This window comes from Zootoca vivipara, chromosome 3, assembly GCF_965207765.1.
Source record: "Zootoca vivipara chromosome 3, rZooViv2.hap1.1, whole genome shotgun sequence".
Classification (NCBI taxonomy): Eukaryota; Metazoa; Chordata; class Lepidosauria; order Squamata; family Lacertidae; genus Zootoca; species Zootoca vivipara.
Genome location: NC_142586.1, coordinates 99,274,819 through 99,297,683, shown reverse-complemented (window position 1 = coordinate 99,297,683; position 22,865 = coordinate 99,274,819). Strand labels below are relative to the sequence as shown.

The window sequence follows — 22,865 nt, the reverse complement described above, 5'->3', positions numbered from 1 at the left end:
TACTGTGGCGGCACCTCAATTTTGGAACACATTCCCCCAAGGTTTGATTGGTGCTGACACTATATCTCTCAGTACCAGGGTGATATATAATAGAAATTTTATCATTTATACCCTGCCCATTTGGCTGGGTTTCCCCGGCCACATATTTGCTTAGACATTTTACATTTATTTTATGGCCTCTACTTAATAGTTCCTTTTTGTGTGTTTTTTAATTGCTTGAACAAAAGAGTAGTAGTAGTTGTTGTTGTTGCTGTTGTTATTCATTACCTTGGAATCTACTAGTTGAAGGGTGGTTTAGGAATTTAAAATAAATTAATGTATCCACTTGATCATACTATTGCCTTTCTACTAGGCAAGATGGCACAACAAATTAAATTGTACCTAACAGGATGACCAGTTGCCTATTTGGTAAAGGCCTAACAAATGAAGAAGTCTCAACATTAGGAGGTGTCACACATTTATGTCTGCCTCTCACCTAGTTATATAGTCTTAAAGAAATGCTTATATTGGTGACCCTGTATAGAGCAATAGCAGCAGTTTGCTTCTTCAGAACAAGACATCCCAGGAGGATCCATTAACCCTTTAAATTCAACGTATTTTATGGTAGCATGGAACAATGCACTTGCAAACACACAGTTATAACATCCCCCACACTGAAATATTATAATTTACTAGCATCAATAAATGCTAGGAATCAAATGTAGAACTTACCCCATCATTCTCTCTGTGTGGGTTCAGCCTGCTATAAACAGCTTCAATAATATTTCGCCTAGACAAAGGTAAAATTCTAAGTTATGTTTTGAGCAGGTTTTCACATACAAAAGTAAACAATCTGCTCTATTAGTCAAGATGGCTAAACAGCGGGAATCTATTGTCTTCCTGCTCTGCTTATAGGCTTCCCAATTGGCGGCCAGAAATTCTGCCAATGGCACTGTGTCATGAGCTGTTGTGCAAATGTGCAAAACACTGGCTACATGGAAGACCTTCAACAACTTGCCATCCCCACCTGCCATTCTGAAAGATAGCTCCAAAGCACTTTTGCTGAAGTGGCTCTTAGATTTACAGTGTGGTCTTGGGTACACTCTTCCCCCTCAAGCCTACCTACCACACAGAGCGTTAAGCTAAAATGAATCTCTGCCGTGTCTTGAAGAAAGGGCGGGATAAAAATACAACTGAAACTGTTGGCTTCTGCAAGTAGTTAAAAAAAGATGCAGCACTAACTATATGCCCATGCCATACATTTAAATTAGTCACAAAGGAAGATTAAAATACACGCATGTGTCAACAAGCACAGCCTGGCTTTCCTTCATTCAGATGTGTGGGAGTGATGATTGAATTACACTTTTATGAAATGAATAGCATGTAGAAGACAGACTGAACAATTTAGCAATATAAGATGTAAGCCTGTATACACCGTTTCAAAGCCATAATTAAGAGCTTCATTGACATTCTGCACTTACTTGCCAGCTAGACCACCTCCTGGTGGTAAGTTTGGAATATTCTCTGCAGACAAAATGCGCATTACATGAGCAAGATCCGGCATTCCTTCTTCACCCGATTTCTCCATAATTTCTAGTTGAAAGAAAATGCTCAAATTAGTAAAACAAAGAGGAGACACAGAAAACCGTACACGTGATACTCAAGGCAAATATCTCGGACGTGGTACAAATACACGTGCACATCAAGAACTTGCACTATTTTTGTACATAAAAATGTTACCTGCATGAAGGTGTAGCAAAATGATACACTCATTAAAGTGTTTCGCAACACATAGCAATTGTTTTCCATATATTTAAAAAAAGGGATGGACAACTTGTTATTTCAGTATCAGTCTGAAAAGTTGGCTGTGCTCCAAACCATAGAGATTACAGCAAGACTTCAATGCATCAGCCTATACTGTGGGATTGTATGTGTACATTCCTTACTTTTGGGCACTAGTTTCACACATGCCCTAGAAAGCAAACATTACAAAATGACCACTAACAAAGGGGGTGTGGGGGGAGAAGAGATGCTGAGCACCTAGTATACAGAAGGCAATAATTTTGTGTTCATGCCCACTTAGAAAACTGATGTAATAGTGCACAATCCAACACCAATTAGGTTGGAGAACAGAATAATAGGAACATTCCTGTTTTACTGCTCATATTAGGAGAAAAAAAATACCAAGGTCAGCATAATTCTCCTTCTCCAACTTAGAAAGGCCTGACTACACAGCTAAAGTGATCTCAAGTAGACATTTTCAGGGCTTCTCAAATCTCATTCCCTATCTGGAGAATTCAACTTTATAGTATTTTGCACATGGCTGCAATATAGCCATGGCCTCTCCCAAATAATGGCAGATGTACGCACAGGCACACACAAACACTTCTGCAAGGTGTTCCATTTGCTATGGAAACTCTTGTGAGTAAAATCTCATTTGCATAGTTATTTTGATCCTGACATATTTTTAAATTATACAGTAATCTAAATAGGAAATTCCATATTGGACTAGCAGTGCAACTTCTAAGAAACATGCAGAACAAGATGCTCTGAAGCTTCACAGCTAGATCTTCTCTCACACATTCCATGTCTGGAGTTTTAAAATTTATCTGTCCCGAGCAAGATTGCATATCTAGTTTATCTAGTAATATTTTTTCCAGTTTTCATTACCATTTAGAGAACTGCATTTTCATTTCGTCCTTCTACCTTTTCCCTTCAGCCTTCTTTCAGAATTGCTTACCGGTATTTATTTTGTCATCCAGCTCTCTGGCTCTATTCTTCCACTCTACACTTCCTTTTATCATCACTGCCACTATGATGCTGACCTACATTCCAACAATACCTTTCTATCTTCAACGAAAAATATTAGCTAAGATATTAAAGGATGCTATTCTTCAATGAAAACTGACAGAAGGTTCAATCAACAGCCAGATGGCTTTAGGTGGTAAATATATTCAACAGAAGACAATGTTGTAGAAGCAGTTTTCAACTGGCTTTTTCTTTCTGGCCCCACCTTCATCCCCCCCCCCCAGTTGCTACATCATATAAAAGATTCCCAATAAAATATGGGCATTACCCTTGTAGTTACTCTAGAGCTTACTTGGACTTCCATGATAAAGCTATGCTCAACTATAAAAGTCTTAGCGCAATAATTCTTATTATTTGCCTTCACATTTCATCCACATCCAGTTCAAAATCCAGAAAGATAAAATAAGAGCAGTTAATGTGCTGATTTATAGAATAAGGAAATAAAACAAAAGAAAGCTGCAAATCAAGAGTGCAACAGTTAGGCATTCTTCCACAACAAAAGGAAGTACACATGATTGCTGACTACTATTTATAAAAGTACATTTAAGCTGAAGGTATTTTCTCTTCACTGTATCTTTACACTATACTCTTTTCATCTCTTCAACTGGTTGACTATATTCACATAAATGTACACAAAACTGTGGAAATAATAGTTTTGTTTTCAAGGGTGATGTGCAAGTTCCAAAAATACTCCTCAAATAACCCCCCCCCAAAAAAAAACTTGGTAACATGTGAATTCTTGATTAAACCTGAAAGATGAATTTAAACACCCAATGCAAAAAAAAAAAAATATCTAAGTTACTCTATGAAGATTTTTAACACATTCCCTTGTTACGTGGAGTCAAGAAATCATATTGCCCCAAAGGATTTTCTGCAATCCTGTTCTTTGAAAATTTATGCAAAACAACAATCTCTTCATCTCTTGGACCACAGTTCCAATTCAAGCTACTTAATTAAGGAAACAATAGACATTTGTCAATGGGCAGAGTATTTATTGGAATTAGGCGAAATCTGAAGTGAAAGAAAAAAGTAAGGGAAAAATAAGTCTGCTCTTCTGCATTCTCTTCTGTTTTCTTTATATTCTTCTATCTTGAAATAAAAGTCCTTCAATACTCTAACTCTCATTTCTTGTCAAGTATGTGTCACTTAAAGTTGTTACAGTTCATCCAACGTACAGGACATTGAATGACTTGGGCAATTCCTGTAGAGAAAAAATCAAAAGCAGCACAGATAGGGTTGAAAAAATATGGGTAACTTATTATGTTGAATATTTCGGCTTAACATTATACATGAGCTATCTTGTATATGAAATTGCCTGTGGTAATAAAGATCCCACCCCCACTTTAATCGGTTTGATGCATCATGATCTATGGTACATTTTGAACATCTTAGAAGTGCTCAGCCTAGTGGCCAAATAAAGGTAATTCCACTGGAGGAAATGATGCATTTTATTGCAATTACCAAACAGTAGTTCTTCCTGAAAAACATAACAAGCTAGGCTTTTAAACGTCTGAAGTTATGCGGCATGTGGGCCTGGTTATGAAGCAGAGTACAAAAATGATACTAAAAATCTCCTTACTTTGTGCACCAATGGAACGTATCCCCCTAGACTGGGGACAAGCATCAAATTCTCTAGCAAGCTTCCAGATAGTACAAGCACTTCATGAAAGGGCCCTTCACAAAGTGCCTCTTGCAACAAGTTTTGTAGTATAAAATGTAATGCTACAAATCCCCACAATGTGGGACCAAGCCAGCACCGATTGTAGCAAATGTAAATGCCACAAACATTTGAGCCCATTAAGTTTCTTGGTTATTAGGAAAAGCACCTATAAAGCTCAGAAGCATGGCCTAACAACCACTACCTTTGGAAAAGAGTTAAGTAGGGAATGTGTTGTCAGTGTGGATTCTTGCACAAATTTACAGAACTACAGGCTGTTAAGTGGCTTACTTGCTCACTTCAGGCCATTCAACCAACTTTACCACAAATGAAGTGAGGTTAACTTAAGTATGGGTACTTTTAATCAATAGGGAAGTGCTCAGTCATCCTCTTGTAAGTATACTAGAGAAGCCAAGCTTCCAACACCACTCTTTAAGGAAACTAGTGTCCTGTAGGCAGAGGAGTAGAAAAACTAGCACAATAGCTTCCATGAATTGCCTTTATTGTTTTGCAAATTTAGTAGCAATTATTCTTTCCTCTAACTACACTTTTATATTTTGAGTTCTGTCCTATGAGGATGCAACTTTCACGAAGAATGTAAGTTACCAAACAAATATTTAAAGATAAAGAACTTCCAAATGAAACTGCTGGTCTATGACTGTAATAAACTGATGATTGTATTAACTGAATTTTGTACAATTTAGTTATAAACAATTTTATGTCAGTTCTATATGCATGCCTTTCAGGTTCAAAATACTTATTTTACAAAAGGTGGAAACTGAACCAATTCAGAAAGTGATAGATACAGTGAGGGGGGGGGAGAGTAATTGATCCCCTGCTAAATTTGCCCGTTTGCCCTCTGACGAAGAAATGACCAGTCCATAATTTTAATGGTAGGTTTATTGTAGCTGTGAGAGACAGAATAACAACAGAGAAACCCCCAGAAACCCAGAATACAAGTGTCAGAGATTGGTGTGCATTATAATGAGTGAAATAAGTATTTGATCCCCTATCAACCAGCCAATGTCAGGCTACCTGGTATCTTCACTGTATGTAACAAGCTGAGATTAGTAGCACCTGCTGTCTTACCTGTAATCCCAGCTCATTACAGTACCTGTACAAAAGACACCTGTCGACAGAAATCAATCCAGTAGATTCCAAAGTAGCCACCATGACCAAGACCAAAGAACTGTCTAAGGATGTCAGGGACAAAATTGTAGACCTGCACAAGGCTGAACTGGGCTACAAGACTATTGCCAAGCAGCTTGGTGAGAAGGTGACAACAGTTGGTGTAATAATTCGCAAATGGAAGAAACACAAAATGACTGTCAACCTCCTTTGGTCTGGGGCTCCATGCAAGATCTCATCTCGCGGAGTTGCAATGATCAGTAGAATGGTGATGAAGCAGTCCAGAACTACACGGGGGGGAACCTGTCAATGATCTCAGGGCAGCTGGGACCATAGTCACCATGAAAACAGTTGGTAACACACTACGCCGTGAAGGACTGAGATCTTGCAGAGCCTGCAAGGTCCCCTTGCTCAAGACAGCACATGTACAGGCCCGTCTGCAGTTTGCCAATGCACATCTGAATGACCCAGAGGAGAACTGGGTGAAAGTGTTGTGGTCAGATGAGACCAAAATCAAGCTCTTTGGCATCAACTCAACTCGCTGTGTTTGGAGGAGGAGGAATGCTGCCTACAACCCCAATAACACCACCCTCACCGTCAAACATGGAGGGGGACATATTATGCTTTGGGGGTGTTTTTCTGCTAAGGGGACAGGACACCTTCACCGCATCGAAGGAACGATGGACGGGACCATGTATCTTTCAAATCTTGGGTGAGCACCTCCTTCCCTCAGGCAGGGCATTGAAAATGGGTCGAGGATGGGTATTCCAGCTTGACAATAACCCAAAACACACGGCCAAGGCAACAAAGGAGTTGCTCAAGAAGGAGCACATTAAGGTCCTGGAGTGGCCTAGCCAATCTCCAGACCTTAATCCCATCGAAAATCTGTGGAGGGAGCTGAAGGTTTGAGTAGCTACACATCAGCCTCGAAATCTTACTAACTTGGAGAGGATCTGCAAATATGAGTGGGACAAAATACCTCCTGAGATGTGTGCAAACCTGGTGGCCATGTACAAGAAACATCTGACCTCTGTAATTGCCAACAAGTGTTTTGCCAACAAGTACTAAGTTATCTTTTGCAAAGGGATCAAATACTTATTTCACTCATTATAATGCACATCAATCTCTGACTTTTGTCTTCTAGGTTTCTGGGGGTTTCCTGTTGTTATTTTGTCTCTCACAACTACAATAAACCTACCATTAAAATTATGGACTGGTCATTTCTTTGTCAGCGGGCAAACAAGCAAATTTAGCAGGAGATCAAATATTCCCCCCCACTATATACTGAAATGTAAGATTCCCCCTGAATTCCTGATTATGATTTACATTACTTTCTTTGTCTAATAAGACAAAATGCATGAAACTCAACTTACCTTTATACTTAGCTCGCAGATTTTCCCCTTACACACAAACCATTCTGGCTAAGCCTCTCACATAAACTTCTCTATACCACAATAATCTTAACTTCAGTGTACCTGCTAATAACAGAGTTTATATTGGGAATAAATGGATGATATGTTTGGCAAGTTGTGGTGAAAGGTTTTCATTCTTCTCAAGATTAAGGAACCACACTGAAACAGCAAGGAGGTTTTTGCGGAGATCTAGTCACTATATAGCCACTGCGCAACTTATTTTCATTTTGTATGCCATTTGTAAACATATTCTATTGCAGAGGTTGTTCTTGGGAACTTGCAGGCCTGAAATTATTTAGTTGCCCTACATCCCATAATAAAATAAGTGCCTGCTGGATCAGGCCAAAAGGCATCCTATGTCCTGTGGCCAAACAGATCTCCATGAGATACACACAAGCAGAATCTGAGCACAGTGACAGCCTCTCCACTTGCAATTCCCAGCAAATGGTGCTGTGAAGCATGATGCCTCCAACAGTGAAGACAGAACATAGCATTATACCCCATGAGTCTTGTCTCACTCCAGCAACTACTATGAGGAACAGGAGAATGGCCTCTGTTTGAGTGGAACAATCTAGGGGTAACCCTAGCAACACCCACATACAGTAGCACTTGCAGGAGGGGAAACATAGTATGCAGCATGGGATGGGATCCTCTCCATGATGCTATCTTTTTTTTCAAATGGAAAATAATCTAGCCTGAATGCACTATTTTCCAATCTGCCAGACTTCCTCCTGGCTTTCATATAGGCAATAACAAAATAACCTAACTTTCTTCCCCATTTTACTGCCCATTCATTCAGTCTGGAGAATCCTTTGGAATCCTGTCACAATCTTTTTGTATTAGTGACTCTGAACAATTTTTACTATCATCAACAAACCTGGCTGCCTCTCTGTCCACACCTAATTCTAGATAATTTATGAACAAGTTAAAAAGCACAAATCCCAATACTGACCCTTAGGTGACTCCACTTTCTTAATTTCTTCATTTGGGAAGCTGTCCAAGCAGGTCTAAGGTAGCTTCCTGCTACCTAACCAAATCCTGATCCACAAGAGGACCACTCCTCTTATTCAATGGCTGCTAAATTTACTCAGAAGTACCTTGCTGGAAGCTTTTTGAAAGTCCAAGTACACTATGTCAAGTGCTTGTAGACACTCAAATAACTCTGATAGATTATTGAGGCAGGACTTGCCCCTGCAGTAGCCATGCTGGCTCTGCTTCAGCAAGACTTGTTCCTCTATATGCTTTTATTTTTAACAATACTTTCCACCAGTTTCCCCAGAAGAGCCATTAAGCTGTCACACATCATTTACATGCAAGTTCTGTTGGTTGCCCTACCCTTGACATCTATGCATTGAGCATGTGTAACTACACAGAAGAAGCCAATGACTAGAGACTTCCAGATTCCCCTGTGTAGACATCCACAGTCAGTGAATGGATCTGGGGTGTGGTCAGACTTGGGAACCTTCTGGACATGGGGGTAGGACACTTCTACTGATCTAACATATCTAACAATTAACATGTGAAGGAAGCTATAGTTTGCTATTATACCCAAACCAGAAAACTATTATTTGTGCTTCTCCTGCCGACCAGGATTGTAAGGCAGGGATTGCCGGGCACGTGCGAACTTTCTCCAGGTTGAATGCAACAGTACAAGCCAGTACATTCCTATAGTACCAAACATGGCATGGTTCTGTATGTGAACTGACCTAGAGCAGGGGTGGCCAACTCCCAAAAAACTGCGATCTACTCACAGAGTTAAAGACTGGCAGTGATCTACCCCCTTTTGGGGGGGTTCAGGTCAAAGTCGTCGAGCTTTTTTTTTAGGGAAGAGGGAAGCCCGTTTCTTGGGTGTTCAGGTCAAAGTTTTTTGAGCTTTTTTTATTAGGAAGGAAAGCCCTGTTATGTGGGGTTCAGGTCAAACTTGTTGAGCTTCTTTTAGGGAAGAGGGAAGGCCCATTTTTGGGGGGTGAAGGGCCAAAATGTTGAGTTTTTTTAGGGGAGCCCAAGTTGTTCAGCTTCTTTGGGGGGAGCCAGTGATCTTACCAGTGATCTACCACAGACGTCCAGTGATCTACTGGTAGATCACGATCTACCTGTTGGACGTGCCTGACCTAGAGAGTAGACACACAATCTTATTTTCTCAACAGCATGCAAAGGTGCAAAACTAGGTAAGCTTATATAGGACTTTGTGACACCAGTGGTCGATAAACAATATAATCTATGCTAGACAATCAGGTACATTTGGGTAGCCATGGGGCCCTCCAAATGATGTTGGACTCAATTCCCTTCAGTTCCAGCCTGCACGTCTCACCCAGAGAAGGACAAACTAGCCAACCCCCTTTAAAATAATTAGAAGAAAGCACCCAGATTAACATCTTCCAAGAACCAAAACCAAGTAGACAGATCAGGTAGGTGGCTGACTATGCTGAACATTTAATAAACTTGGTATATTCTGCAAAAAGTGCTTAACATTGAGATGAAACACTGTAAGGCGCACACACACGGTGGAACCTTTGTGTGGGCAAAACTGATCCCATCATGAGTCACACTGAGCCACATGAGTGAGAAACCTGAACCAAATGTCAGTGGTTTGTAAAGATGTTAATTTGAGCAAGCTAAATCTAAGGGTAACCCCAGGAAGTGTTATGTCTATTATTTTGACTGCATTTTAAATGGAGAATATATTTATCCATGTTTTATGTCTGTGCTAATAGGATTCTACTGTATTTGCAATGTCCTATGGTATGTCTACAAGCAACAGATATTTATTGGAATTGGATTGGGAGGGATAACAGCTTGTATACCCGCATCTGCTGCTGACCAGCCTGCCCACCACCGTCAAGTCAACTCCACCATGCTTCTGGCTAGCCCACTCTCCTGTTCACTAGCTACATTTCCTTATTTGATGTCAAAGTGGCAGCAACTCAAGTACACTCTGGCATGCCCACCCCAAATATCAGTTTGAGGAGGGGTTGGACTGTAGCTCAGTACTATATCATCTGCTCTGCGTGTAGGAGATCCAGTTTCAATCCCTGGCATTTCTGGATGTGGCCAAGAAAGACTCTTGTCTGAAACTCTGGAGAGTCAGTCTGTGTAGGCAATACTGAGCTAGAATAGTGGCCTCACCTGGTATAAGGCAGCTCCCTATGTCTTGAAGGGGGCTTTCACAAAGCAAGATACTGTGATCACCCAGTGCATCTGCACTGCTGCTGCTTTGCAATAATGGTGGCAAATACTGTTTAAAGTAACTTTAAACATTTATAGTTACTTTTAAACAGTATTTGGCACTATTGCAGCAAAGCAGCAGTGTAGGGCCCCTTCTTCTGAGCACTGAGATCAGAGGTGGTTTTAGGGCAGCACACCAGTTCCCCAGAGCGGAGAAGGCAGCCAGTAAGCACTTGCCCAGCTACGGGAAGGAGGTGTGGAGGTCCTGAGAGGGTCCTATAGTTTCCTTCCCAAAGCCTAGTTAACACTTACCCAGAGTTGAGGGGGAGGGACGTAATTTTGGCCTAGCTCAGGGCACCATAGTACCAAAGTCTGTCCCTGCTGAGATTCCCAGGACTGTTAGCTGGATAGAAGGAGGCCACAGTGGGAAGTGGACAGCTAAATTTCACATTGACCTAATCTTAGACTGTGAATTTTCCAGCTGAATTAAGTCTATGTATTTTTCCAATGCCATTTCCATTTCTGATTCAGACAAGACTCAAGGTGCCCTGATAACATAGCTGCCAAGAACCCCGTTTTCCCCAGGAAACCCCCGTTTTTACGTACCGTTTCCCGGTGATCCCCCGTTTCTCTTCATCTCCCATTTTCCTCCCTAAAAGTCTCCTGCCGGCGGCCATTTTTTCCCCTGCTTTGCATGTCCGGAAGTTTGTAGACGCGACTTCTGGTTTTGCCGGCAGCCATTTTTTATGCCCGTAGATGGGCAGAGCGACACCGGAAGTCGCGTCTATGCACTTCCGGACACGAGCAGACGCGACTTCCGGTGTCAGCGGCGGCCATTTTTGGTGCCCATAGATGGGCAAAGCGACACTGGAAGTTGCATCTACGCAACTTCCGGTGTCGCGCAGCTGCCAGTCCCAGATTCTGCAGTCCGGGACTCGGCAGGTATGCCTGATAATGGTATAAACACATACCTCTATAGTTCAAGAACTGCACAAAGTTAAGCAACTTGGGTATATTGGGTAACACCCATCCAGATAATAATTTTCCATTCCATTCCACCCAAACGCTATGCAGTATTTTCTACAGCATTATGACCAGACTGTATAATAAATTAACTAACAGCTCGATTACCTGCAAGTGTCCCTAAAAACTAATGTTTTTAAACAGTAACTTATATGAATGTAGTACTTTTTAGTACTTGAAAAAGCTCATCCATGCACTTTTCTAAGAACTATCCTAGACAATATTAATACTGTACTAAATAAAAGATTTCATTTAACCCTTGGAATAGGTACTGTCATGAAGACATATTTCATCATCCAGTTGATCATTATTCACCCCATTCCAACTCACAAAACTCTTTCACTACACCGTTAAGGACAACAAACACATTTAATTTTGTACCCAGTCAGGATCTGCAAGGAAGCTTGAGAAGCTAATAAAAAACAGTTTACAACCAACCATTAGCTTAGACAATGCCAAGTATTGTATCCAGGGGAACTTCTAGGAGTTAAATGAAGAGATTCCAAGAAAATGTTTGATAAGCAGGTCAATTCTGCAAGCTTACTGGGCGATGCTTTCAAGATACATCCTTTAACAGTACATTGTAATAGTTAAATCAAGGAAGCAAACAGAAAAAAAACTGAAAGCCCCATACACAGATGACCCAAACAATTTTGTTGATTGTTCAAATAAGACAGTGGCCCTTTGAATTCAATGTTGCATCTGCCTCTTCAGTAGGTGCTTTATAGCATGAAGTGTGGAGCATAGCCAAGTACCCTAAACCAGTTCCCCCCATTATCAATACAGATAGGAACCAAGCCATCTAACTAGGGATCCTTTCAGCCTATCCTGGTCAGTAAGTGAGAGCAATGCCTGCTGAAACCTTCATAGTCAAAAAGGGTGAAGATATCCAATGGCTGGGGGAAGGGAACTTTAATGCCGGTTAGAAAAGATTGGAGGTTTATGTAAAAAGAAATAATACATATTTATTATATTATTATTACAGTATTATATCCCCATGTCTGACTCCATTATCAGAGGTGATACGGACAACTTTTCAGAGCATTATTTCCACGGAAGATTTTATGTTTCATAAGTTCATTACTGCAAATACAGTATTAAGGCAAGATTGGCAATTTCAAAATTGTAATTATCATTTTTAGGTCCTCATGCCTTGCAAATATGCCTAGTTCTGTGGATTTCAGTTTAAACGGTTTTCAGTAGCTTTGGCCCATATCCAATGCTGCTGTTCCACTAGCACAGCAGACTTTCACTTCGGCAAAATAACTTTCCACTCTTTCCTGTCCCCTACAACTCCCCCCACTGCCTCAAAATCTGCTCCAGAGGATTGGATGACCCTCCGGAGCAAATTTAGAGGGTGCATGGAGAGAGGAAAGGGAGCTCCACTGCACAAGTAGAATTCCACAAGCAGAGCACTGGATAAAACCTCCCCCCCCCCCACCTTAAATTTAAACAACACGAGGAAAGTATATGTTACTGTACATTATTGTATATTATTCCATTAAGGAATTATATGTAATATAATGTTTAAACTACATTAAGTGTGTTTTAGTTTCCTGCCCTCAAATATTTCAGGTAAAATACTTCTGCTGTATTGGAGCAAAATATAGTATGGGGTATTGTAAAGCTTTGTTTATTTAATACAAGTAAAATAAATATGCTAAATTGTATCCCATTCTAGGGCATCAGAATAGTTTTCCAATGCAAACTGGCAATTCTCTGATGCAAATTACCATATCCAAATTAGCCTAATTTGCCTAGGAAAATCTTCCAATTCAAATCTTTCCAGAAAACTTAGTTATGAGTCACGTTTATCAGCCACTCTGGTTTAAATGGAGAGCCTACAAAACTTCATAAAACACAACTGGGGGGGGGGAATGGTTAGTGATTTTGTGGGTCAGAAAGCAAAAGTAGAGCAGCATCAAATTAATACGAGTAGGTGGAACTAGAAAGGTAAGTTTACACCAGTATTCCTTTCAAAGTTTCCAAAAAATGTATAAATGCAATATTCAAAAGTCCATTATGCAAAATAGTAGTTTCTATTCTCATGGTGTGGATGTTATCCTTCCATTTCTCCCAAAATATATGGAAGTAAAAGATACTGAGGTCTTTGAAAAGCAATACCAGCTTCCCTCAGAACATTTAATACAATACTGGCATTTATATGAGAGGTGGGAAGCCTGTGACCTTCCAAATGTTGCTGGACTAAAATTCTCTAGATCCATGACCATCACCTGGGGCTGATAGGAGTTGAAGTACAGCATCACCTGAAAGGGCACAGGAGATGCATCCCCGACTTATACCCAAGCCCCTAACCTCCTTCTAACCTCGAAGATACTTCATTCCTTGCACCCTCTTCTATGAACAGGATGTCAGCTTCATAAGAAACACTTCAAAAGGAGGTGAGGTAGGGGGAAGTGGCTTACATTTATACTGAAAATAGCCAGTACTCAAGTAAGATTGGTACCATATACGGCCACAAAATATACCATCAAACTAAGGTTTCTGGCTATTTCTCATCTCCCAATTAAACTTCAGGTTTATTTAAAAACATTTAGGCACACAGATATTTCACAATTCAACACACTAAGTTCCTGAGTAAAATCTCAGGTTTGTAAACACACACACAAAAATGCATCAGGACTCTGAGTATATTTTAACCTTCCAGGCAGCTATTCTTATGTAGAGAGCTTACAAAATATAAATGGTGGTGTTGCCAATTCAGCATATCAAGCCACATACACCAATCCAAATTATCCTACAGCAACAGCAGCTGAAAAATATAAGCCACTTTGCCTGCTCTGTAAAAGAATTTGCTATGCTTAGTAAGAGATTATGTTTTACTCAAAGATGAGCTAACATTCCTAACTTTACAATATGAGTGGCACCCAATGGGTTGGTCCAAGAGCAACGGGACTTTCCCTCCCTCTTTCTGGCAGCCCCTTCCCCCTGTGCACCCTAAAAATCTGCTTGAGGATTAGAGGACTCTCTGAAGAAGATGGGGGGGGGGGGGAGAGAGGTGCGGAAGGGGGAAGAGAAGAAGTCCCATTGCATCTGCTGGCACGATAGTAGAAATTGTACCATGTTTAAAACGTTAACACCTTGCACTACTAATAATTGGCCAGTGGGCAGATTTGCAAGATAATGCATATTCTTCAAATAAGAAACTGAATTTTGGAGCTGAACTATCTGTACAAGCCCAGACAAAAACACCAGCAATTACACTGGGTTACTCTCTGGATTCCTGTGGTTCAGATGTACATTTATGACCAAAAATTCTCTTTAGCTGTACTGGTGCTATACTCCAGCAAAGTTTTGACGGAAGCTCTTTAGTTGCTTCTGGGAGCTTGGGTGTGTGCGTCACCAACTAAAGGAAGCTTCTAATTCAGAATGCAATTTCTTACCTTCCACCCGTGATTCCAAGTGCTTATCCAATTCTGCATCTCTTTTCACTGCATCATCTGAGACCTTAGGAGCATTTGAAAAGCAAACTAGAACAATACTCATGTTATCACGACTTCCCTATATTTTGGGAGGAAAAAAATAGTACATATTTGAGATTTAGCTTCTCTCTTTCACAACTTCAGACCACCTGATTATTCAGTGTAAATTTTTAAAAATCTTAAATACTACTGGTTTGACATACATTCCTTACGCTCAGATTTTGTTTAAGTAACTATATGTTCCTAAACATATGTTTCTTGTGTGACCTATTGTGGTTAACAATGTATTTTACTTTATTCCTTGACATCTATTTCCACTTTAATTTGCACAACCATTAGTAGAAAAGAAATGCTGCACCATTCATTGACATCCCTTTTAATATATTGATAATCAAAGTTCATTTAAAAATGTTTCAGGATACTCAAGGAAAAAACTGCTCAATTCTGAACAGTCTGGCAATCCAAGCCTTCTGCATTCACCTTCTGAATACTGAGAAATGCTGTCAAAAATGATCATTTTCAAGTGTACTAAGCTGCACTACTGAAGTTGGATTTTATCAATCCTCCTTCAAAATAATAAATCCAATAGCTGGTGATCTCCTAACAAGCTTGCAATTGCATGAATTTGCACTGGCTCATTCTTTACTGGGAAACTATCCTTTCAATGCTATTTTACTAGAGTAAGTTTTCTTATTTTGCAAAAAAAGATAAAAAACTTTATTCAATTATTTGGAGAGAAAGAGTAAGTTGCATACCTTGTGTAAACAAGTATCCACTACCCAATTGCACACTTTTTCCAGATCATCCGATACTTCAAGCCTAGACTTAACAAATTCACAGAGCTCCTCATTGCTCATTACATCCCAGATTCCATCACAAGCCAAGACAATAAACTCATCTTCTTCTGCTCTTACAATTTCATAAACCTCAGGTTCCGGAGAAACAAGTTGTTCTGTAGGACCTTTGCCATCCACACATTTGTAGTCATAGTCCCCCAGAGCACGAGAAACTGCTAACGAGCCATTAACACGCTGGATCATGACACTCCCTCCTGCATTCTGGATTCGCTCTTTCTCCCTTGGATTGCAAGGCTTGTGATCCTGTGTTGAGAAGCAGACTTGTCCATTCCTATAGAGAACAGCACGTGAGTCTCCACAGTTGATAAAGTAAATGTGCTCAGGTGAAATCATAACTCCCACTGCTGTTGAGCCACTCCTGTCCATGCCATTTCTGAGGTCTGAAAAATTGCGCATGTACTCATCAATTTTCAAAAAGCCAGTTCTGATTCCACTCTTTACATTTTCCACTGAAGGTTCAAGAGCCGAGCCGGGCTGTTCTGTTCCCCTGAAGTCTTCATTGCTAGTGATGTGTTCTAATAAGTGGTTTGAGCAGTAATTTGCCACACGAGATCCTGCATGACCATCATAAACAGCAAAAAAGGACCAGTCCTCTAAACCATGAGGAATTCCTACAACAGCTGTGTGAGCATCTTCCATTTCCACTCTCCATCCTTGCATACTGCTGAGGCCATAGCGGAGCCCATTTCCTGCCCCATGAGCATTATGCTTCTCAGTTTTTGGTTTATCCAAAAACGCACCCATGTTTATCTAATTTGCAAAGAAATCTGCAAAACAAAATTTGACCATCAATACAAGTAGTATCAACTAGAAATCATGCAAAGAACTGTTTGAATCATTCAATACAATCTGACCATGGCTGCCAAAACTATGGTGAACAATGGATTGTCATGGCAGACAGAAAGACTACTAATATCTGCTGTTTATTGTCCTTATCCTTTTCTTTTAAGTAGTATGAAAGCAATCTACTCCTGCAGACCTCATGGCTTCCTTCCTTGAATTAAAATTGTATGTCGTTTACCAATTAAATGCACCCATTATATAGATGGATTACAGAAATTTATTGATTACAATGGTGCTATACCATTCTAAACCAGAGCTTCCATGGCCTACACTAGCATACAGATGTTTGATTAATTCCTTTGTACTGAAATGTTAACACAAAGAAAAAACAAAGTAAAAAATAAAATAAAAGGTCTTCCAACATAAACACAGAATCTTATGTTCCTCGCAACCAGGCCAAGCTACAATTTAAAAAGCAGCTTTTGCTTCATGTACATCTACAATGTATGTTGACACATCTTTTTTTCTTTTTCTTTTAAATCTTATTTGCTTTTCTTTTATATCTCGCTGAGAACACACGCTATGTTACAGTCATGCACAAAATGGTAAGAAAAACAATTGCATAAATATACCGTAAAACATGAACAAGTAGTAATAATAGCATAACTACAATCTTTCAAGTTATTTAAATTCTATATATCTTTACTTTTAATTCCCTTCCACTCTTTCCATGGTTTCCTATCTGACCTTTTAACTGCATTTTCTTACTCTTCTAAATTATTTTCATTATCCTACGTAATCTCATATTGTAACATATACTGCTGAGTGTTTTTTCAACCTGTTATGATTATTTTCTTGTTATAATACTTTTCCATATAATCTGTATATAATATCCAGCCCTCTTATCTTTATTTATTAATCTGCTTGTCATACTGGCTAATTTTATATATTCTAGTATTTTGAGATGCCATTCTTCTCTTGATGGGACAGTATCTGTTCTACATTTTTGTGCAATTAAAATTTGGGCAGCTGTTGTTAAATACATCCGTAAGTTAATTTGTTTTGGGGGGGATTTCTGCCATTATTATTCCCCGAAGAAAAGCTTCTGGGTTCTTGGGAAACATGCTTTTAAACATTTTCTTGAGTACACATCTCCCAAAAGTCTTTTGTTACCCTACACAACCACAAGTGATAAAATTGTATGCTGAAACATCTATTTTACCTTAACACAACATAAAGTAGGTAGCATTTGCTACATTCCATGAACCAGTGATGCAGAGGAATAATAGCACAATTTCAAAAGGGTCCTTGTAACAACACACCCCACGACTAATATATTAAGAGTCAGGCAGCTTTAGAATGAAATCTTTGGGAAAGGATCACTACCGTTCAGGATTAAAATACACTTCAGAAAGCTTCAAAAATATTTTAGTTGTGCTTCATTTATATACAGTAGGATTGCTTATGTGCAAAATGTAAGCATTTCAGTTCAGAACACATATATGAGGTAAGCTATTACTTTCATTTATGAACAGGTAACTGTGAGCTAGTACCAACGAGTCATTTCACACATAATCTGGTTTGTTGTTGGGGAATGAGCCTCATGCCAACAAGCTTTATCATGCCAACAAGCTACATGGTCTGCTTTGTTGGTTCCTTTTGTTTTTTAGGCAAACCAATTTACCATTCTACCTGAACCAGCAAATTGATTTCCCTTGCCCTCCAAACTAAGGACTGCTTTGGAGGTCAAAGGAAAATCACAACTTTTCAGTTCAGATACAATGGCAAACAATGCTTTAGAGGAGCAAGTCTGAAGTTTCATTAATGACTCTGAATAATGGAGAGAATTTTGCCAACTATCTTATTCAGCAAGTTGAGTATCAATAAAACTTTAGAGAAGTAATCGCAATTTGAAAGGCTACCACAATCAAGTTATATATTGCAACTTGTTATCAATTCTACTGGGCTACAGTGTATGTGGGATGAGTCTTCCAACAGTTCTGGCCTCATACCATGAAGCATATGGCCAATAGTGGCACCCACACTGGAGGTCACTGGATTATGAGAGCACAAACAATTTAACAATGTAGCATGGATCTAGATAATAGTATAAGAAGATACTCTTGAATCAGGCTAATGGCCCAACTAGTCTAGAAACCTGTTATCACAGAGGAAATGAAATGCCTCTGCAATCAGGACTTTTAGTGCAACAGCACTCTACCCACCTGAAAATCCCAATAACTGGTATCCAGAGGCATATTGCCTCTGACAGTGTAGGCAGAGCATAGCCATAGACATTTGGATATACAAATGTCTGCAAGTACATTTTTACCGTATTTTATTTCTTTTCAACATTTCTGATAATCTAAATCCAGGAATTGCTTGCTGCCTGGAACTGCCAACTCTAGCTCTAGGGAACAGGATTTGTAGTGCACAGGAATAAGACATGAAAAAATCTCTGAAGCAGTGCTGGGCAACTTCATAATGAATATATGTATGTAAGAGATTATACTTAAATGTGTCACAAGCCAGCTAATGGTGCCCTATATTTGATTACTAAATAAATTGGAGTCCTTGGAGAGTTGAGGAAAGGTTCCAAGAGCTCTGGCCAGGTAGTATATTATTTTTTAGAAAGTCTTAAGTTGAGAATAATAAGACAAATTCCAGTAGCAATCCAGTTTTTAGAAATCCAGGACAAGGTTTATTTCTCATCAGCTCGAATGAAGAATAAACCTAAACAGGGCCTTGTCCTGGTTTTCTAAAAACTGGATTGCTACTGGAATTTGTCTTATTATTCTCAACTTAAAACTTTCTAAAAATTAATCTACTACCTGGCCAGAGCTCTTGGAACCTTTTCATTTGATTTCCTATATTTGATTACAGCAATTGTAAGCTACTACTAAAGGCATACTACTAGCTGACCTCCATTTAACACATAGCTGCCAAGTTTTCCCTTTTCTCGCGAGGAAGCCTATTCAGCATAAGGGAAAATCCCTTTAAAAAAGGGATAACTTGGCAGCTATGATTTAACAGCCTGAAAATGAAGGCTCACAGATATAATGGATAAGGGAATTGATTTTTTTATCAGGTATCTGTTCTAAACAAATAAATGCTATTAATTAATACGGTTCCAACATGTAGCGAGACCAATTATGTGTTTCATTGCACTGCGTCTACGGTAAAAACAGTGTTTACCTGTCAACTGCAGCTCTGCCAATTTTTGCACAGATCTAAAACCTTAGGGTTTACATTCCTTCAGCCAACAGGAACTGATTAAGCTTGAAAGACTTCAGATAATGCAGGATGCAACATTTATTTTAACTCGTAATTTCCTAAGAGAAAAAGTAGTAGTAATTAGTACCTCTAGTTTATACAACGAAACCAGGAAACTAAGAATGTAGTAAAATGCCTTATGTCACTCTTCTTATAGTACATGCTTCAGAAACACATACGAAACCAGGAATTGTTTATCCATTTATACTGTGCTTAACATAATGCTGAGCTTTAGAAAAGTCTGTCAAACAGTCAGAACTCTACAGTGGGACCTTGACTTACGAATTTAATCCGTTCCGAATGCACACTCGTAGGTCGAAAACTTCGCAAGTCGAGTTTCCCATAGGAAAAGCGGTTTCCCATAGGAATGCATTGGAAACGGAAACATTTGTTAAGTTGAGGAAACCGCATCTAGCCGCGAACAGGTTTTCCGTTTGGATGTCAAAAAAATCGTAAGCGCCTGGCCACTTTTTCCGCTCGTTAGTTGAAAACGTCGGATGTCGAGTAGTTCTTAAGTCGAGGTCCCACTGTATTTGCTCTATAAAACAACCACTTACAGGGTTGCTTTACTCTACAATAAAGCCTGAAAATTTCCTTCATTGACTAGTTCAAGCATTTTGGCACTAGACTTATGGAAACAAATCATCTAGCGGCTGTTGAGAAGACCCCATTCCTAATAATCTGAACACTGTTTAGACAAGGCTGCTACGGTAGATTGGAACTAGTATTGAGGGTTGAGGATAGCCTTTTCTTTTAATCCTGTAAATAAATAAGTACAAAACAAACTTGACAAGATAAACTTGAAAAACAGTTCAGAGTAGTTGGCCATGGATTCCCAGAGGCTGCAGAGTAGCCATGGAAGTTCAGAAATCAAGTCTCCGGCCCATAAAACATGGGAATTATGAAGACAGTTTATCTTGTCAAACTCTATGGGCTCCTGGCAACACATATTCGGACTTCTGCAACTATACAATTATAGTGAAGAGAAATATGTTACTCCTGTCTTGCTGAACCATTGGAACTATTTCTACAACTGTTTTATGAACAAAGTTAGACTAGTGATTGTAAAGTAACATGGTAATTTTTTGCAACATTATGCAACTACCTCTGGGGTTCTAAAAGATATTTCTATATAATTCCCAAAATGTGCACTTTCCATAAATATGCACTTGCTGGTTTTAAAAAGAAAACACATGCAGTTAATGGTTAATTGTGCTTAAATTTATGTGGGTACAAGAAAATACATTTTACAATCTTGCATCTTTACCAGTCTATGAAGCCCATATCAAATATTCATCTCTTATTAATAACAGAAAAAGTGAAGGAACACTGACTAAATGGTTTCAACACTTATATCATGTAGCACTGATTTTAAAATATGGATATACCTGTATTCAGGAATTGTCAGAAGTTGTAGATTTAGACAATATGAATCATTGTATCAAACATCAATAACAATTTGACACAGTGGTCCCTGGCCATGAACATACACAGGAGAGACTTAAAGGAACCAGTTTTAAAGAGTTAATTATTCCAACTTCAGCAAAATATTAGAAGTTGACTTTTGTTGAAGGAAAGCCGCTATAAGCAGTTTAAATGCTATCTTGTTCTTCACTGCCTATCGCCTATTTATAATCCTTAAGATCTGGATTTGGCATCAACAGGGATTCTATATTTGTTTTGAACCCATCCAATGAATTGGAGATACTAGTAAAATATACTGCACAATGTCAAGTATGACTGGATACATTAAGTGAGGGAAAGTCTTGGAGTTAATAATGTGTAGCTTTCCCATGCACTGCCATTCATAAAAAATGAAGACTTGCCCAACATAGCGTTCTAAGAATATTTTGGACTGTAACTTTCATTTACAAAAAATGTTGGGGGAGTATCTGCTTCTGTATCCATTTCCTCACATGACTCTCCACCCCCTATCACAACTGCCACAATGCAACAGAGTTTTCCTCATATGGGAAAACACAATGCTGCACTTGGGCAGACTTTTTGCATGCTCTTTTCCTGGCCTTAATGTTAAAAGAGAAGACAATGACTATAGCAGCTGCAGGATTATTTCTTCTGGTAGGATCAGAAATCTGCTCCCTCTTGAGTTTGCCCTGTACCCACATGGGGGACAAGAAAAAACAATGAAGTACCTCAATGGCCAAGGGGTGGAACAGAAGTATATCAGCACCACCATCTGATTCTGGAAGGATCAGAACAGCCACAATACCATGTGTTCAGTTCTAATCCTGAGAACTAGTCCAAAAGGATACCGTGGTTAATGGTACTGAAAACAAGCAGGTGTCCAAAAAACTAATAGTGTCATACTTCCCTACCCACACATACTCCTTCCCTTGGCAACTAAGGTGGACCTTGTCCCAAAACTAGGTCTGAATCTTACTGCAAAGGGTCCAAATAATCAGTATAATCCAAGCACTAGTTTGAGTTGTCCAACTACTACTTTGCTGAACAACAGCATGCTTAAGTGTCCATGATTAACGCTCCTAGATTAAGGAATCATAGAATCAGAGTTGGAAGGGTCCCAAGGGTCATCTAGTCCAACTCCTTACAATGCAGGAACGCAGTGAATCTCAGCTACAGGAATTGCAGCTAAAGCATCCATGACAGATGGCCATCCAACCACTGTTTAAAATCTCCATGGAAGGAGAGTCCACCATCTCTCATGGGAGTCTGTTCCACCACTGAACAGCTCTAACCGTGGCTTCACCACTGCCTTCTTTAGAACTCCATCTCTCAAGGAGACATTAGTTAACTCCAATGATGTTCTTGAAGTCCTTCCCTGGTACCTACCAAAGCTTCTGAGAGAACATCCCCTTCCAACTTCCCCTTTGGTGGTAAGGGTGCTTACTCTTTTCTCCCTTGAAAAGTAGACAGAGCTGAAGGAGGAAGTTGGAAGAGTAACCCTATTTCAGGTTTATGTTCTTCAAGGTTCAGATTATTTCTACTGGATCAGAGATCCCTTGAAAAAGTGAAGTTTGAGGTGGCACTAATTGGGAGAAACAACTGACCAGGAGGAGTGCTGTCCACAGCACTCACCTAAATGTGCCCACCGATAAACAGGTTGATGGCCCCTGCTCTGAATGCTGGTGGATTACATTCTTGCCCATCAGCCATGCTGGCTGGGGATTATGGGAGTTGGAGTAAAACATCTAGAAGACCAGAGGTTCTCCAAATAAGCTTTCCTCATAACTGGGTGCCTGACTATAGTGAAAGAAGGGATTAAACTTAATAGCTATGCCCATCAATTAGCATACTGGAACAATCAGCACATAATTGTTCTTCCTCAGGATAGGTCCTGATTCTACAAGCCCCTAGA

General features: G+C 39.6%; 1 protein-coding gene across 10 annotated transcripts in view; it reads right to left on the bottom strand.

Moving 5' to 3' along the window:
• The window catches only part of PPM1B (protein phosphatase, Mg2+/Mn2+ dependent 1B), a 44,127-nt gene that overhangs the window by 8,097 nt on the left and 13,165 nt on the right, over positions 1–22,865 (bottom strand). For 6 of the 10 annotated variants that reach the window (XM_088666751.1, XM_035111197.3, XM_088666749.1 and 3 more), the window contains 5 exons: positions 19,451–19,587; positions 15,371–16,239; positions 14,577–14,694; positions 1,461–1,572; positions 712–769 (listed from right to left, as the gene is read on the bottom strand). In XM_088666751.1, the coding sequence (XP_088522877.1) occupies positions 712–769; positions 1,461–1,572; positions 14,577–14,694; positions 15,371–16,216 (1,134 nt within the window). In that variant the 5' untranslated portion in view covers positions 16,217–16,239; positions 19,451–19,587. The remainder of the gene's footprint in view (positions 1–711; positions 770–1,460; positions 1,573–14,576; positions 14,695–15,370; positions 16,240–19,450; positions 19,588–22,865) is intronic. The other 4 variants (XM_088666752.1, XM_035111196.3, XM_088666753.1 and 1 more) reach the window with 1 other exon arrangement.